The following is a 16,644-nucleotide window of genomic DNA, read 5'->3' as shown; positions in this document are numbered from 1 at the left end:
ATTTTTTAAGTAAATTTTCATTCATATCAGTAAGCTGTGGTTCAGGAAGGGCAGTCAATGGCCTACCGATTAAAAAATGGGCTGGTGTTAATATTTCAAAATTTTCAGGATCGGAAGAAAGAGGTGATAGGAGGCGAGAATTTAAGATGGCTTCAATTTGTATAGTAACGGTTAAAAATTCTTCAAAGGTTAATCTAGATGTACCTATGGTTCGTTTCAAGTGGTACTTAAAACTCTGAACTCCTCTTTCCCACAATCCTCCAAATGAGGGGGAACGTGGAGGAATGAATTCCCATTTAATTTCTTCACTTGTCACAAAATTAGTAAAGCATCGATTATTTTTTGCAAGTTTAATTAAATGTTTAATTTCCGAAGATGTACCCTTGAAATTTGTGGCATTGTCACTGAAAATGACTGAGCTTTTTCCACGGCGAGCGAAAAATCGCTTCAAAGTAGCCATAAGAGCATCAGCTGTCAAGTCGGTTACAATTTCAAAGTGAACCGCTTTAGTTACCAAACAAATGAATATTGCAACATAGATTTTTTGATAAGTTCCCTTTCTTTGCCCTTTAAACTTTATTTGAAAGGGGCCACAAAAATCAAGACCCACATTCGTAAATGGGGGACTAGGCTTTATTCTTTCACCTGGAAGATCTCCCATGATTTGACTTACACTCGAGGGTTTTACTTTAAAACATCTTACACATTCATGTACAATTTTTCGCGCAGTGTTACGTCCATTTAATGGCCAATAATGTTGTCTAACGGCATTTAGTAGACCCTGCGGACCAACATGTAAATTACATAAATGAAAGTGCAAAAATATGATCTTAGTAAAATTTTCATTTTTAGGCAAAATGAGAGGGTGTTTCTGATCATAGGCAAGATCAGAATTGGACAATCGTCCTCCAACTCTCAATAAACCATTTTGGTCTAGAAAAGGGTTAAGAAACCTTAACGGACAATTTGGCTGTACTGGAAGTGATTTCTTTAAAGCTTTAATTTCTGCAGGAAAATTCTTACCTTGAAAATGTTTGATTAAAGCATATTTAGCATATTTAAATTCTTCAGTAGACAGAGCTCCACTTAACTTACTTACATTTCTACAATTATTTACAAACCTAAAAATAAATGCTACAATACGAATTATTCTTACAAAATTATTGGACAAATTTACAATATAATCAAAGAAATCACATTCATTACTTGAAATTAAACTAGGAGAAGTGTTAACCTTAAACTCTTGTTTAAATGGTTTTTCGAAATTTTCATCGAAACTGATGTCATCATTTTTGAGCATTGATGAAACATCAGGACCATTAAACCACAGTTGACAGTCAAGTAAAGATGAAGTGTCTAAACCACGTGACAAAACATCAGCGGGATTAAGTTCAGATCGAATGAATTTCCACTTGCAGTTTGCAGATAGCTCTTGAATTTTACTTACTCTATTTGCAACAAAAGTTTTGAGCAAGTGCGGTGATGTCTTTATCCAGTTTAGAGCGATCGTTGAATCCGACCAGAGATTTATTTCAGCTATTTGGATCTTGAGAGACTGGATTACTTTGCGCATAAGTTTCACTAAGAGCAGACAAGCGGATAATTCTAACCTAGGAATGGTTAGAGTTTTGATAGGAGCAACTCTCGATTTGCTACAAAGAAGTCGGCTGGAACTTTCACCGGTTTCTGAGTAAACTTGTGTGTATATCACTGCACCAAATCCTTTTTCAGATGCGTCACAAAAACCATTGAGGGCAATTATTTTATAATTTGGAGTTAGTACGAATCTTGGTATTTTCAAAAATTCAATAGTAGGGAGCTGTTCAATAAATGAGAGCCATTCTTGCAGAGCAGGAGCTGGCAAAGGATCCTGCCAGTCTAGCTGAAGGAGCCAAAGCTTTTGCATAAAAAACTTGGCTTTGCTGATGAGGGGTCCCAATAATCCAAGTGGGTCGAAAAGACGAGCTATTTGTGAAAGAACATCACGCTTTGTAGGCTTTGTATTTGTTGCTATAGCAACCTTGAAACAAAAGGCATCACTAGAATTGTTCCATAACACTCCTAGAGTTTTCACTGTGGCTTCAGACTCCTTGTCGAATGAGAAAACTTCAAAGCCATAAGGTACGTTGGAGCTGCACCACTTATGAAGCGTCATGCCTCCCCGTTGAAGTAGCTCAACTAAATCATTTTGAAGTGTCCTAAGCTCTTGTTCGTTAGAAGCGCCAGACAAGCAGTCGTCCATGTAAAAGTCGTGCAAAAGGACGTCAGACGCAAGAGGAAGTTCCTTTTGCTCGTCTAATGCTAATTGCTTTAGCACTCGTGTTGCTAAGAAGCTTGCAGGAGCAGTTCCATACGTAACAGTTTTTAAACTAAAAACTGATACAGGTTCACTAATATCTTGCTTCCAGAGTATTTTTTGAAAGTGAGTTTGATCAGGGTTGATTTCAATTTGACGAAACATTTTGCTAATATCAGCGGTAAATGCAAACCGGTGCTTACGAAAGCGTAGCATTATAGCTAAGAGATCATCTTGAATAACACCTCCTTTATAAAGAACATCGTTCAAAGAGATATTTAAATTGCTTTTCTGACTTGCATTGAAGACTACGCGAAGTTTGGTTGAAACACTTTCAGGACGCAGTACCCCATGATGAGTAAGAAAATATTCAGAATCGTAGATATCCTGAGAATCGACAATTTTTTCCATGTGACCCCAAGTTTGATATTCGTCTAGAAATTCAGTATACATGGCTTTTAATTTAGGATCGCATTCGAGAGTTCGCCATAATTTATCGAGTCTCTTGGAAGCGATTTGTTTTGAGTTGCCTAAATTTATTGCGTTTATATCCGATTTGAAGGGTAACGAAACCACATAACGACCATCGGGTTTTCTATAATGAGTTTTCGTGAAGTAATCTTCACAATACTTGAGTTCATCACTTATAGGCTTTTCACTATCTGGAACATGTTCTATATTCCAAAATGATTTTAAAGTGTTGTCTAAAGAGACCATACCTTTAGTTAGAAAACAGTGATTGCCTTGATTGGGGTTTTCATTTGAATTTGGAATGGAACCACTAACAATGTGACCAAAAACTGTTTCTTGCAAAAATAGATTACTTCCCTGAATTTTAACTTTATTAGGCATTAAAATATCAAAGAAAAATTCACAGCCTATCAAGCAATCAATTTCCGAGCAATTACACCAGTTAGGATCAGCAAGTGTAATATTAGAAGGTATATTTAAATAACGAATATCAATTCTTTTCGAAGGATGACATTTAATAATTTCTGAAGCAATTAAAAAATCAACATTTTGTTTGAAACTGCCTAAGAGGTTAAAGACTTGAGTAGTAACGAAATGTGAAACTTTAGAAAATGAGTTATTAATACCAGTAATTTGAATATTTATTTTTTTCTTGACTAATCCTAGACCGTCGGCAATCTTTTTAGATATAATTGAGTTTTCAGAAGCTGAATCTAAAGTACATCTAACTGGAATTTTCTTGCCATGTTTATCAGCAATAAATATTACGCACGAGTTAATTAAACCACTACTTTTTGTTTTCGTAGTTGAAATAAGCGAGTTCGTAACTGAAGGTTCATTGACGGAATTTTTTTCCACAGCTGAAATAAACGAGTTCGTAACTGCAGATTCATTGAATGAATTTCTTTCGTCTTCCCTTTGCGCAAACATTTTTCGATTCTCATTCGAAAACCAGCAAAGAAGTGACGAATGTAACGCGTTTTTATTTTGCGAAACACAATTTGAGCAGCGAAATTCAGATCTGCAATTTGAATCAGTGGTATGATTCAAGCATCGAGGACATATATTATGCGCTTTCACAAATTCAATACGTTCCGATAACGACTTAGCCTTGAATTTAGGACAGCGGTATAATTTGTGGATTTGTGCACACTCGCAATGATTATTTTTTCCTTTTGTTACAACCGATTTGGATTTGCTATCAAAATTCGGTTTTTGCTTGTTGGGAAATGGTTGTTTACTAGTTGAAGAACAATTTTTTAGCCCATCTAAAATTCTAGCTCGTTCTTCTAAAAATTCTAGAAATTTATCAAAAGTGGGAATTTCCGTTGATTTGTTTGACATTTCAAATATTTTCTTGGATTCTCGATCTAATTTCTGACTTAATACATTCGATAGAAACGCATCAGATAAATTATTTCTATCGAAACCCAAATTTTGAAGTGAACGAAGATGTCTTTTTACATTGTCAACAAGCAATCTTAATTGGTAGGAGTTCTCATGAACCTTTTCAAAATTAATCAAGCTAGTTATATGTGCATCAACAATAGCACGTTTGTTCTCATAACGACTATCTAGCGCTTTAAATAGCGAATCGTAGGTGTCTTGGGGACTTTCAATAAGCTTAGCATCGGCTTTTAACGAAGCCCTCAAATAACACAATTTTTGAGTATCGTTTAAAGCGTTATTTTCTCCTATAACGGTAGTGAATTGAGTTTTAAAGTTCTGATAATCTTCATATTTACCATTAAATGTTGGTAAAGGAAGGTCAGGAATTTTCATATTAGCTTTAATGTTTCCATTTTTAACTTCTTCATTATTCAATTTAGAAAGTAAAATTTTATATTTTACCTCCAGTTCTTCAAGTTCTTCAGCGATAGCCTCCGCTAAAGTTAGGTTATCTTTGATATCCACGGAATCAGGAAGGTTGCAATATCCGTCGATTAATTCTGTAGCGACGGTTTTTGCAGAACACACAGCTTCCAATTTAGTTCCAATAGTAACCAAGTCTTGGTTTTTGTCTTCTGTTGGCTCAAAGCTTTGAATAAATGAGGCAATTTTGCCGATTTTGGTTCTAAGTACACCTCGTTTGCGATTGAGTGTGTACAGTTCCATTTTGAAAACGTGCAAGTATCCGGCTGCGAAGGACCATGTAAATTCGATGGCTCGCAAAGGAATAAGCGTGGACTGTATAATTTTAAATAACTATTTTATTTTATCTTAAAGCAGAAAACTATTAGCTCAGTTAACATGAAACCAGAAGACACAGCTGCATTTCACATAACATAATGGTTGAAAAACAAAACACATGGCTTGCAATGCTGAAAAAGTTCTTACAGTTCGTTGCCAATCGGTAATAAGAAAAACAATAAATAAATGCAAAGGCTTTGCACAAATATCGGGAGGAAAGTTGGATAATTCATTTAGGTAATCAACACTGCCGATTTTCATGAAATTTGGCACAGAATTAGTTCGTAGCATAGGGGTGAGCAGTTCGAAGCGATTTCTCGAAAATTCGACTTTGTTTTTTTCTATTCCAATTTTAAAAACATTGTACCGAGCAAATTATCATAACGTGGACGAGTAAATTACCAAATTATCATAGCGTGAAACCGTAACATGGGCGAGCAAATGAACATAGCAAATTGGCGAGAAATTCATCATCCATTATTTGTAAATATACATGCGAACCAAACGACCTTTAAATTTTCTACTACGGGCAAAGCCGTGCGGGTACCGCTAGTGTACAATAAAGCTGAAGTGCAACTAACGACAAAAAATGTAAAAAAAAAGAAAAGAAAAAAGCAGTTACTGCGCTTTACCTTCCCACGACTGTATTAAACCGATAAAAATCAAACAGTAATGTAATAAGAAGAAGCTACTCATGTGACGCTACTGCTAGCAATCATGAACTCAGTACTTTTCTTGTTTTACAATATATTTGCTAGAATATAATTTTTTCATTTGCAAGTATATTAAGTTTATTTTTGAAATGTTAGTTTACTCATTCATGTGTTTACTTTCCGCAGAATTAAAACCTCGTCTCAACGCTGCCAAAGATGGAGTGCTGCTCGTTGCTCAGCAGAATGGAAAAACTAGTCGAGGACTGGATATCATCAAGAAAGAACTAGAGAAACTTCCCATACGTGAGTTTTATATTTGTTTTTAAAAATGTGTATACTCTTAATTGCATCTACACATTTGTTTCGGCACTTGAAGCGGGAAAATCTGCAGAAAAATTTAGTGTAAACGTAAAAGAGCGCTATTAATAAGTCAATAACATTTAGCTAACCATTTTATTTATTTATTTGAAATTAAACACATTGATTTAAAAATAATTTACAATGTCTCATTCAGATTCGTTGGAGGTTCTTGCTGGCCACGCAGCCAACGGATCAGCAATAGCAACAGATGTTGCTGAAAAGGCACGAAGACGAATAGAAACTATTGTTGATAAGCTACCTGAAGATGAGTCACAAGCAAAAGACCTTCCCAAAGAAATAGAAGATGCTAAACAAGGCATAAAAGCTGGCCATAGTTACAGTAAGTATCTAAATCAGCAATCCTTAAACTTTTTTTTTTGCAAGTGCTTTTGAACAAAAATTTGCGGACCAGTGATGTTTTTTTTGTTTTTTTTTTCCCTCTTTTTTTTTTTTCTTTGAGTTCAGAAGTTTTCAACTTCATAAATTTTCAGTAATTTAGTATATTTGAACGTATTAAAAACTCATTTCATTTAAATAATACTTAATGACAATTCTATTTTAAAGGTAGTGTATAACTATTTAATTTTAAAAGTACTTAACAGTTACTTAGATTCAAAGTTACTCAATCATCCCCTCATTTTCAGAAACGTTCATTTAAACGCGCGGAATAATAAAAGTTAAATGTGGCATACAACCGGCCTGCTTTGAGGAACTTTTTGGTCATTTTTAAAAGCTCTTAAAAATTTACCACTTTAAAGTACAGAGGAACGAAGCAACTTTAAAGATAATAAGTAATAACAAAACTTAAAAGATTAAAACTTTCATTCAAGTTTATAAATACTGATGAGTTAACTTTCATTAGACAAAATAACCATTTAAATAAGAGACATTAAATGATAAAGATGCTAAACTCAAAAAATTGATATTTTCATTCAATTTTATAAAAAGTGATGATATTATTTTTATAAGAAAAAACCACTTAATTTTGAAACATTGAATGATAAAGATGCTAGACTTAAAAGATTGTAATTTTCATTCAATTTTATTAATACGGATGATTTAACTTTCATAAGACAAAATAACCATTTGATTCAAAGGCAATAAATGATCACTCTTAAATTTGAATTACTTAAATAAGCATTCCAGTTTAAATATTACTTACAAAACTATATAAGTGTTTCTGTCTTTTAGTCGATAGGCTTTCTAACATTGTGCCCGACACTAACAATCTTATGGACCGAGCAGTCAAGAAAGAGTCCAGAATGAGAATAATTGGAAAAGATGTTTCAGATAAGCTAGCTGAGTTGCAGAAAAAAGTAGCAGTAGCAAGAACTCAAGCCAATAGGGTAGGTACAAACACAACTCATAAATTCTCTTTTCTTAGATTCTACAAAAATATAATGAACGTTCTATTTAATACAACTCACAGGGGCCGTGGCGGCACTATCGGTAAAGGGCTGTTCATTTATCGGCCGTTCGTCACGTCCGCACCGATTTTTTCCCCACCCGAAACAGATTTTCTTTGCTGGTTGCCATGACAGCAAGCCATCTTGGACGGGACCCGTTTCGATCAGAAGAACCTTGATATCTGACAGCGGTCAAAAGTAGGACAGCATTGCATTGGTTTCCACCAAACAGCGCTTCTCTGTGGTGGGTGAATTCAGTCACGTGATTGGTGTACGGCGACCGTATGTGAATGCTACTCTGCTTTCGTCGCCAGTCCGTCACGTCAAAAAACGGGACGGACAAGGACGGACGGCCGATAAGTGAACAGCCCTTAAGGCGTCAGTTTGTAACTGAAAGTTTCCGGGTTCGATGCCAACCGGTCGAAAATCATCCGTGTCCTCTGATGATGACTGGATCACGTTACACATGTCGGGGTCATAAAGGGAGTGCTCCAGGTGAACTGCTGGGGCTGCTGAACCCGGAGTTGTTCGGCTTCTGGTTAGGATCAAAATTATCGAAATGTTAGTGGATGATGCTACCCCCTTTGGTGTGCTGTCTGAGCTAAATCTGATTTCCACATTAGCGGTGCTCTGTAAACCTTACTTCTTTAAGCCTTACCTCTCTGCCTTAAACCGGGTAGGATTGTCTACTCGGACTAGGATACCTGAGTAGTTTAAGCAACGATAACAGCTTACGTCTCATTTTGTTATGAAAATATTAACATGTTAACTTGACAAATGAATAATCTAATTACAGTATGGCTCTAATAACAAAAGGTTAAACCATGCTCGAGTTCATTTATGTTTGGGTTCAAAGAGGAGAAATTCTTAAAAGAGGTATATAGTGCTGATAACAATTATTTGCAACGCAAACATTTTAATAAATGAAATCAATTAATCGTTCGCACATTGGGAATCTTCTTGTCAGAATCAGGAAAACAATGTATAATTGCAAAAAAACGTAAGAAATGAAACGTTATTGCTTCCTAGAAGTATCCAAAGTTTGTATGCTTAATTTTGAAAATTATCATTCTTTTTTTTCTAGATTAAACTGGGCGTGAATTTCGGTGGAGACACCGTTCTTCAGCTTCGCAACCCAGAAGGAATGCAGAAGGCTGCCACATATACCCATATGTCGCTCTACTTCAACACAACCGAACGCTTTGGTCTTCTGGCATTTGTTGGGAACGAAAAAGGAACTCATAATCAAATGAAGCGGGTGCTTACGGTAAGTTCTATGACGCGCAGTGGTGTAAAACTTTCCTTTTTTTTCTATTCAAAAAAGAAACAAGGCCATGGATTTGTATCAAACCTTTAGAAGTTGGATTTCTTTAAAAAAAAAAAAAAATATATATAAAAAAACAGAATTTTTTAAAATTATTAGTTAAAAAACGAGAGTAAAATTTTAATTCACATTTAACAAGCTGTGCATGAACTATATGGAGCCGAAGAAGTTAGTTTTAAATTAGATTTTTTAAATAATGGAAAAGAAACGTTAAAATGCGTTTTTCATTGAGTCATGCAATTGAAACTATTTTTGCAAATATATTACTACTTGATACTTGATTGCAATGAATCTGAAACAAATATTCTTTGCGTTGAGTAAGTGCCTATATGGTGATAAGCAGTGGCAGCTTGTGGGTAGGGCCCCTCACTTCAGACAATAATTTATAACTTTATCTTATTTATTTTCCTTTTTTTTTTCCCTTTGTGTGTGCATAAGTGCTTGAAATAAAAAAAGGATTGTACCGTATTTTTCTGCGTATAAATGTGGGGGGGGGGGGGAGGCGAGTGCACCCATGATCTGACCTCCTCACTTTTTCCAGGCACGAGCCGCCACTGGTGATAGGCAACCTTTCAAAACGAGGAACAACATTCAAGTGAATGGCAAACATTTATGATATCATTCCTGACTCAAACATGACTTCCATTTCATTTTAAATTTTTATTGAATCGCGTCAAAAACGAATATGAAAAAAGGGGCATATAAAACTAAACGGAATTCAAAAATAATTAATGATATTGACTGTTTAAACTACGTACCTAATTTTATTGGTAGCAAATTACATAATTTTTAAAATTTATTCCTCTTTTCGTTTGCTCATTTACGTAAATAAAGACGCAACTTCTGTCCTTTTTAGTTTCGAAAGATAAATATCAACTTAGAGGAAGAATTGGGTAATTATGGATGCATGAATCTCAATGTAAAGTAGATGTAGTTCGCGTTGTCGCAAAATCCCCCAATTACGCAAAAATAACTTTGAGAGATTATCGCAGTAAAACTCTAGACTTTGAAAATGGGCGTTCCCATCTTCTCTGTCTCATTGTCTGCCGAGATTAACCAAAATGTCAATTTTAGAAGCAAATGCTTTATTTTAAAGGGCAAATTGAGTGAATTAAGAAATGATCTCATTTTTACTTTTTCTATTCCGAAACAGTTTGTCATTACACTTTCCAATATTAACAGGATGATTACTTAGCCCTGGAGATTCGAGGAGGACATCTTGTTCTGGTCATGGATCTAGGATCAGGGTCGCAGGACATCAAGCATGACACCTACGTTTCAGATGGAAAATGGCATCAGGCCATTGTCGAAAGAACAGGAAAGACTTGCACTTTGACTGTAAGATCTCAAGATGAACCAGATGCTGTAGTAGAAGGATATCTTCCAGGAACTTACAGTGTTTTCAACTTAGACCAGAAGCTCTCAAAATTCTTCATCGGAGGAATTTCAGACAGACTCTCTGTAAGTATGAAACGTTACTGATGTCACCCCTAGTTTTTACCTAAATGATAAATGAGGCTTCAAATTAAGTTAAGACAGTGGAGAAACAAAAATATGTTAGAGACAAAATTAAAGTTTTAAGTAAAACGCGTGTAAGATAGGCTTTCATTGGAAAGTTTTCTCAATCATGCTGCTGGCAGCATTTACTAGAGCTACCAGTACTATCTCTTTCCCCAAAGCACTGTGGTTCTTCTGAAGTTAGTACTAGTTATCAACAAATTTTTAATTTTGGCACTTACACCATTTGCTTTTTTACATATACTTAAAATCCTTGCTTACATTTACTTTGCAACGAAAAATAATGTAGTTATTTTATTCAGTGGTGCCCAACGTTTTTTATCCGAAGACCGCACCTCACATTTAGATAATTACCGAGACAGAATACAGATAAATTTCTGAGCAATAATTTACGGCCCCTAAGTCAGAACTATGGGCGGTAACTTACTGCTTAATACCCGAGCTTTGCCTTCAATTTACAAATTGAACCGCACCGTATGTCTGCGGAGTCTTACAGGCGAGATAAATTTACTTTACCTACCAGTTTATTGGCACTCTGAGCTACAATGAGATGATATCTGCCACCAGCTCGGTTATTCCCTCTTCCAGACTAATGAGTCCATAATAAGGACGAAACGGCAGTCTCTGGATGTGATAACCAGACAGTCGGTATATTGCATATAAATATTTATTTATTTTCTCTAAATATAATGGGAAAATATAAAAAAAGAAAGAAAATTACAAATCAAGAATTGCTGTTAACATTACTCGATGCTTTTTCTGCTAATGCAAAATTTTCATCCTGTTTTCAAGAAGCTAACTTTTGTACATTTGGCTCCAATTCTGTAGCAATGTGACCAATCATGGTGTTCAATTTGTAACATTGAACAAAATTACGGGCTAGACAGATCAGCTTCGCTTTCCGCGTGCTGCCCACGGGCCGTATGTTGAGCACCACTGGTTCGATTTATTTAACACCAGTTTATATGCAAAACTGCTGCATATTGCAATTCTCTCGATCTTAAAACGTTATTTAGTTTGTCTTTTACACAGTTCAAAATGTTTTTCTTTTTCCTTTTGTTCTTCTAGTTACCACAAACTATAGAGAACTACAACTTTGATGGATGCATCGAGGAAGTTGAATTTGGTGGCACGCCCGTCGGCTTGTGGGACTTCGTGTACGCCGAAAACAACAACAAAGGTTGCGCAGAAAGACAAGAACTCGCTGTCTTAGTGCCATCGAACGGATTAAAATTCAGTGGCTCCGGTTACGTCATCTTACCCCGGCACAGGCATCAGTTCGGCAAAGAAACGCACATAAAAATGCTCTTTAAGACGTACGCCGAAGAAGGACTGTTGTTCTTAATTGGAAAGAATGTAAGTTTGTTTTATGTGTTACCATAACCTCTTACTTCGGCTTGACTAGTTTATATAATTTGATAAATAGTACCCGAAAAGTTGTTCACAAATAAGGTTTTTACTAGGTATGATTCAGAAGTTTCAAGACTGATTTTTTTGATTGAGAAGGGGAGCGCGTGCGGACTGGCGTGGAAAAACTGGGGAAGTAGTGGGAGGTGTCCGTGAACGAACGGAAGCTGCGGCAGTTGGCTTCGGAACACTGGAGAGTGCGTATCGCTTGTTGCATGAGTGCGTGTCATTGACCTCGGTCGCAAAGTGCGAGATACGAAAATGGAGCAACACTTAAGAACGCTCCGCCGCTTGAGAGATCGTGTCCACCGTGTCGGTCCAGCGATCAAGGGCGATTGGATTCTCCACCACGACACACGTCGCTCGCCGCCGACGAATTTTTGGTCACGTTCAACATGACAACACTGCCGCAGTCACCCTACAGCCCCGACTTAGCTCCAAGTGACTTTTTCCTCTTCCCCCAAATCAAGACAGGCCTGAAGAGGAAGCGATTCAACTCCATCGACGGAAAAAAACTCAGTCCAGCAGGCTTCGACGAGAGCCCTTGACAGCATGTCGCCGGAGACTTCCAGAAGGGTTACAAACTATGGAAGACGCACTGGCAGCGCTGTGTTGATGCTGAAGGAACATATTTTGAACAATTTTAGTTCGCTGTACTGAAATGTCCAATAACTTTTTAGTTCTGAGATCAGTCTTAAAACTTTTGTATCATACCCTGTATATTTGACAAGAAATGATCTTTTTTTAGTTAAATTTTATTACTAAGTAACTTATTTTTTAGTTTTATTTTTACTTACTCCGTTTTATTAATTTTTAAGTTTTTACGAAATTAATTAACTTATTTTTAACTTTATTTATTCTCATTTCATTTAATTGTTGAACAATCACGAATTTGTTTACCCTCCCCACTTGATCAAAGTTGATGTTGCTCTTATTTTTCGTTACCGTGACGACTAGAACATAACGCTAGCTAGTTGGTTAATATTTTCAAGAGGACAAATTTGCTTTTATTCAAGTCTTAACCTAAGCAGATTCACTTTTAAAAAGGGTTTTGTAAAATTACGCTTTTTCAGAAAAATCATCAACATAGATGTACTTAGATAGCAAAACTTCATCTAAATACAAAATTTACAGATAACTAATCCCTACCATTTAAGATTGATAAAACGTATAACTAATATAGAAAATCACTAGTCATAATAGGACGTGTGTGAATCTCTTCTCCATGTCAATTTGAGTCCATTTGTAGAAACAAGAAACGCAACGATAGGGTCCTATCGTAATCCGTCATTGCGAAAAATGTAATTCCGCACAAATAGTGAAAAGGGTGTGTATGAAATGAAGATCTGAGTTCAATGAATTTCGTTGTTTCGTTCAATATTCCACAGGGTCATCGCGAGGTTAAAAACTAGGGGGAGGGGGTATGAGTTTGGGGGAGACACTCCCTTATTTTTTTCAGCGCGTATACGTAGTGTTCCGTTTTAACGTACTAGACATTTATTTTTGCAACCGTTAGTCCTAGATGCATACTTCCAATTTGAAAAATGTTCAAAATCAGATGCAGAGTTAAGATATTGAAATCTTGAAGCAAAAATAAAAATGAGTCAAAAAAATACAAAATTTAACTTTTTATACGGGCCCTAGGTCCCCTAACTGATATTTAGACCAATAATCTCCATTGAAAACTATTACTGACAAAACAAAAAATGGCACTTGTGCTACGAAAACTGAAGGAGATATTCCAGTTCAATGTTTTAAGGGGCCATACAGAAGATGAGATCGGAACTAATCGCCCTTTCAAAAGAATGACAGGTCGTCAAAGTAAGAAAAGCAAGGCAATTATATTTGTCATTGTAAATTAAAAATAAATGCAAATGTTATGCCGTGATACGCAAAAACACACTACAAAACCTCGAACAATTTCAAAAACCACACTCTATGCACACATATATGTAATTTCAAACACTTGTTAACCATTATATTTTCCCCCAAAAGGCGTTATAGACAGTGAGTGAAAAGTGGTGTAAGTCACAAAACGCTGCGTATCATATCTCGTTGAATACTGCTCGTACTAATTTCAAACTTTTAGTGTTGTAATTATTTTTCAATGGAGATTATTTCTCTAACTATAACTCAGGGGAACTGGAACCCGTATAAAAAGTTAAATTTTGTATTTTTTGACGTATTTCTGTTTTTACTTCAAACTTTGAATATCCTAACTTTGCATCTGATTTTGAACATTTTTGCAGTTGGAAGTATACATCTAGGACTAATGGTTGCGAAAATAAAGGTTTTGCAGGTTAAAGCGGAACACCCTGTATAATTATAGAGAGTGGATTGAGCTTCTAGTTTAGGAATGAGTTATGACTAGATCTAAGTATTAGCATTATGAACAAAACCGTAAATATAATGTTCACTCAAAACATTGTTGGAAGTCTGGGAGAGTGGGGGGGGGGGCTCTTTGCCGGAAAGTTTCGAAATTGTAGTTTTAAACGATCTTCGCTTTCGTTAGGAGAAAGATAAGTTCGGAGTAATTTTTTGCAATTTTTCGAAATCGAAATTACATAAATGTAATTGTAGATTATCTTCTATCATGATAGGGAGAGGGGGTTCTGGGGACTCTCCCTGGGACTATTTTCGAAATGAATTCTAAAAAAAAGGTTCGTTGGACATCTTCGGTCTTTTCTCCGTATTGAAATATAAAAATACGTAATTTAAACTGATCTTCGATGACGTTAGGGGACGTGTTTTCGAGGGCTCTTCCCCGGAAATTTTTCAAAATTGATGCCTCAGAAGCAAAATTTAAGCTTATTTTCAATGGTGTTGGTTACAGGAGGGGGTTTTGAGAGGCTCTTTCGGGAAATTTTCGAAGCTGTATGTTTAAAAAACGCCGTTTTGAACGTTCTTTAGAATAAATCGTTACGAGAGAAGGAGAAATTCGGGGCATTCTTGCACTTTTTGTAACTGGTATTAGAATGGCTTATCGCTAAAGTATTATTTTATTAACTTATTTTATGATTTCTTCTATTGCCATCACGAAACAAATTAAGAATTTTGATCGGTACAAAAAAAAAGAAAAATGATAGTTTAATGTGGAAAATTTAACTCGCATAAATGTCCAATGTAACCCATTTTAAATGGAAAAAGAAGAACCCGTTTAGCTCAGTTGACGAGTCCATCTAATTATTCACAAATATTTGAAGAGTTGTTGTGAATAGATTTTGAAGTTTCCGAGTTGTTTGCGGCTTTTAATGTAGTTTTACTTGACTTTTTGTTACTTGGATAAATTTTTCAATTTAACTTCTATGCGCATTATTACCGCAGCTTGAAATATAACATTCCGTCACTTTTCCCCCTAAACCCAAAAACGTTATTTAATTTTTCAGAAAGAATTCTTGGCTCTAGAACTAGAGGAGGGTTACGTAATACTGAAGTTTAATTTGGGAAGTGGCACAGCAGTTCTCAGGTCTCAAGAAACATTCAACGATGGCAAATGGCATTCCTTGGAAGCTACCCGTGTCGAAAATGAAGGCATTCTCAAGGTATGTTGAAAATGTTTATAAGAATTATATTCTCACGCAAACAGTATGAGGGAGATGTATCTTTACAATCAGGGTCAGATTATGGCATTGCCATATGGGGCACAGACGCAGGGCATCAAAATTTGAGGACAAAAAAAAATCTGTAGCTCAAGTTATTAAAATACCTCGAATAATTCCATGTGGCACAAGTGCAAGATGTAAGTATTAAATCTAGAAGAAAAGTTTTCCTTAACTCTTTTTCACAAATCCTAAGTCACTCAACTATAACTCAACAGTATATATCCATTATTATCACATTTAAAAGCTGTATAAAAGATCTCATACATCAGTGCTGCTACTTATATCACTACTACTTATTTTTCAAGTTTTAGACCCGAAATGACTCTTTATATAGGAAATAATAAATTATCGTATCGTAAAGATTTCAGTTTCAATCGAAAGAGCGGAAAAAAAAACCTTTTTGAAACATTTTCCACCGGTAAAAAAGAACGGATGCAATTAATTAACGAGGAAAAAGTTATAAGCATTTTAAGTAACGATAAACAACTTTTTTTTTGCCGACATTTGTATGTTGCCATAAACTTCATGGCCTCAACAGTCATCGTCGGGACTTGGGTACATCAGTATTTCAAGTAATCTGCCAGATTTATCCTAACCAATATTCTTACAAACACATATAAAGTTAGAGCAGGAATCAAAATGGAGGAAGTAAGCCCAATCATTGGTTTAGCAAAAGCTGACACAAGTACCCCAAAGCCACGTGACTCAACAACAACGAATGGTTGGCACGTTTTGCGTGAAACATGCGAAAGAAACCTGATTTCGTCCAATGCTTTGCTTTAAAATCTGTCACGTGACTTGGGGTCCTGTTTTCGTGAATGGAAGCCTTCCCTCCTTCCATTTTATCTCTTCTCAATGCATATAAAGCCTTCCTTTTTTTCTAGGTTGATCAAGTGGAAGTCGATAACAGCAACTCTCCAGGTTCAGAAGCTACCCTTTCCTTCACAAATGAAATATATGTTGGTGGAAATCCTGGAAAACATAAGTTTGCGTAAGTTATATGAATGAGAAAATATTTAATATTTTTGATTTCTATATTTATTATTATTACATATGTAGTAGGGTGGGCCGAAAAAACTTTTTTTGGAAATCTGCTTTTGGATAGTGCGGAAAAGTTGCTATATGGGCCCGTTATTACCCATAAAAAATTTCGCTAAATTTGTTTAATATTTAGCCGGCGCTATTTGACCTTGAAAAACTGAAAAAAAGGGCAAAAATGCACTTTTCAACCCCTTTTTTGCAAAAAAAAAAAAGGGGGGCGGGGTTCAGAAATAAAAAATTGAAGCTGGTTTCAGAACATTAGAAGTATCTGTCAGTGAATTAGTTGAAATCCTCAAAGACTTTTATACATTTCGTAGAATATCTTTACTAATAATAAAGCTGAAAGTCTCTCTGTCCGGATTTATGTCTGGATGTC

General features: G+C 35.7%; 1 protein-coding gene across 1 annotated transcript in view; it reads left to right on the top strand.

Annotated features, from left to right (window-relative positions):
* LOC129229237 (laminin subunit alpha-like) overlaps positions 1 to 16,644 on the top strand; it is a gene marked incomplete in the record, with an annotated part of 161,277 nt that overhangs the window by 130,297 nt on the left and 14,336 nt on the right. Inside the window, 8 exon segments of the mRNA XM_054863502.1 lie at positions 5,797 to 5,913; positions 6,125 to 6,310; positions 7,162 to 7,316; positions 8,461 to 8,643; positions 9,883 to 10,161; positions 11,287 to 11,574; positions 15,012 to 15,167; positions 16,112 to 16,218. Of these exon segments, the coding sequence (XP_054719477.1) occupies positions 5,797 to 5,913; positions 6,125 to 6,310; positions 7,162 to 7,316; positions 8,461 to 8,643; positions 9,883 to 10,161; positions 11,287 to 11,574; positions 15,012 to 15,167; positions 16,112 to 16,218 (1,471 nt within the window).

Source organism: Uloborus diversus, chromosome 9 (assembly GCF_026930045.1).
Source record: "Uloborus diversus isolate 005 chromosome 9, Udiv.v.3.1, whole genome shotgun sequence".
Classification (NCBI taxonomy): domain Eukaryota; kingdom Metazoa; phylum Arthropoda; class Arachnida; order Araneae; family Uloboridae; genus Uloborus; species Uloborus diversus.
This window is presented reverse-complemented; position numbering and strand designations above follow the sequence as displayed.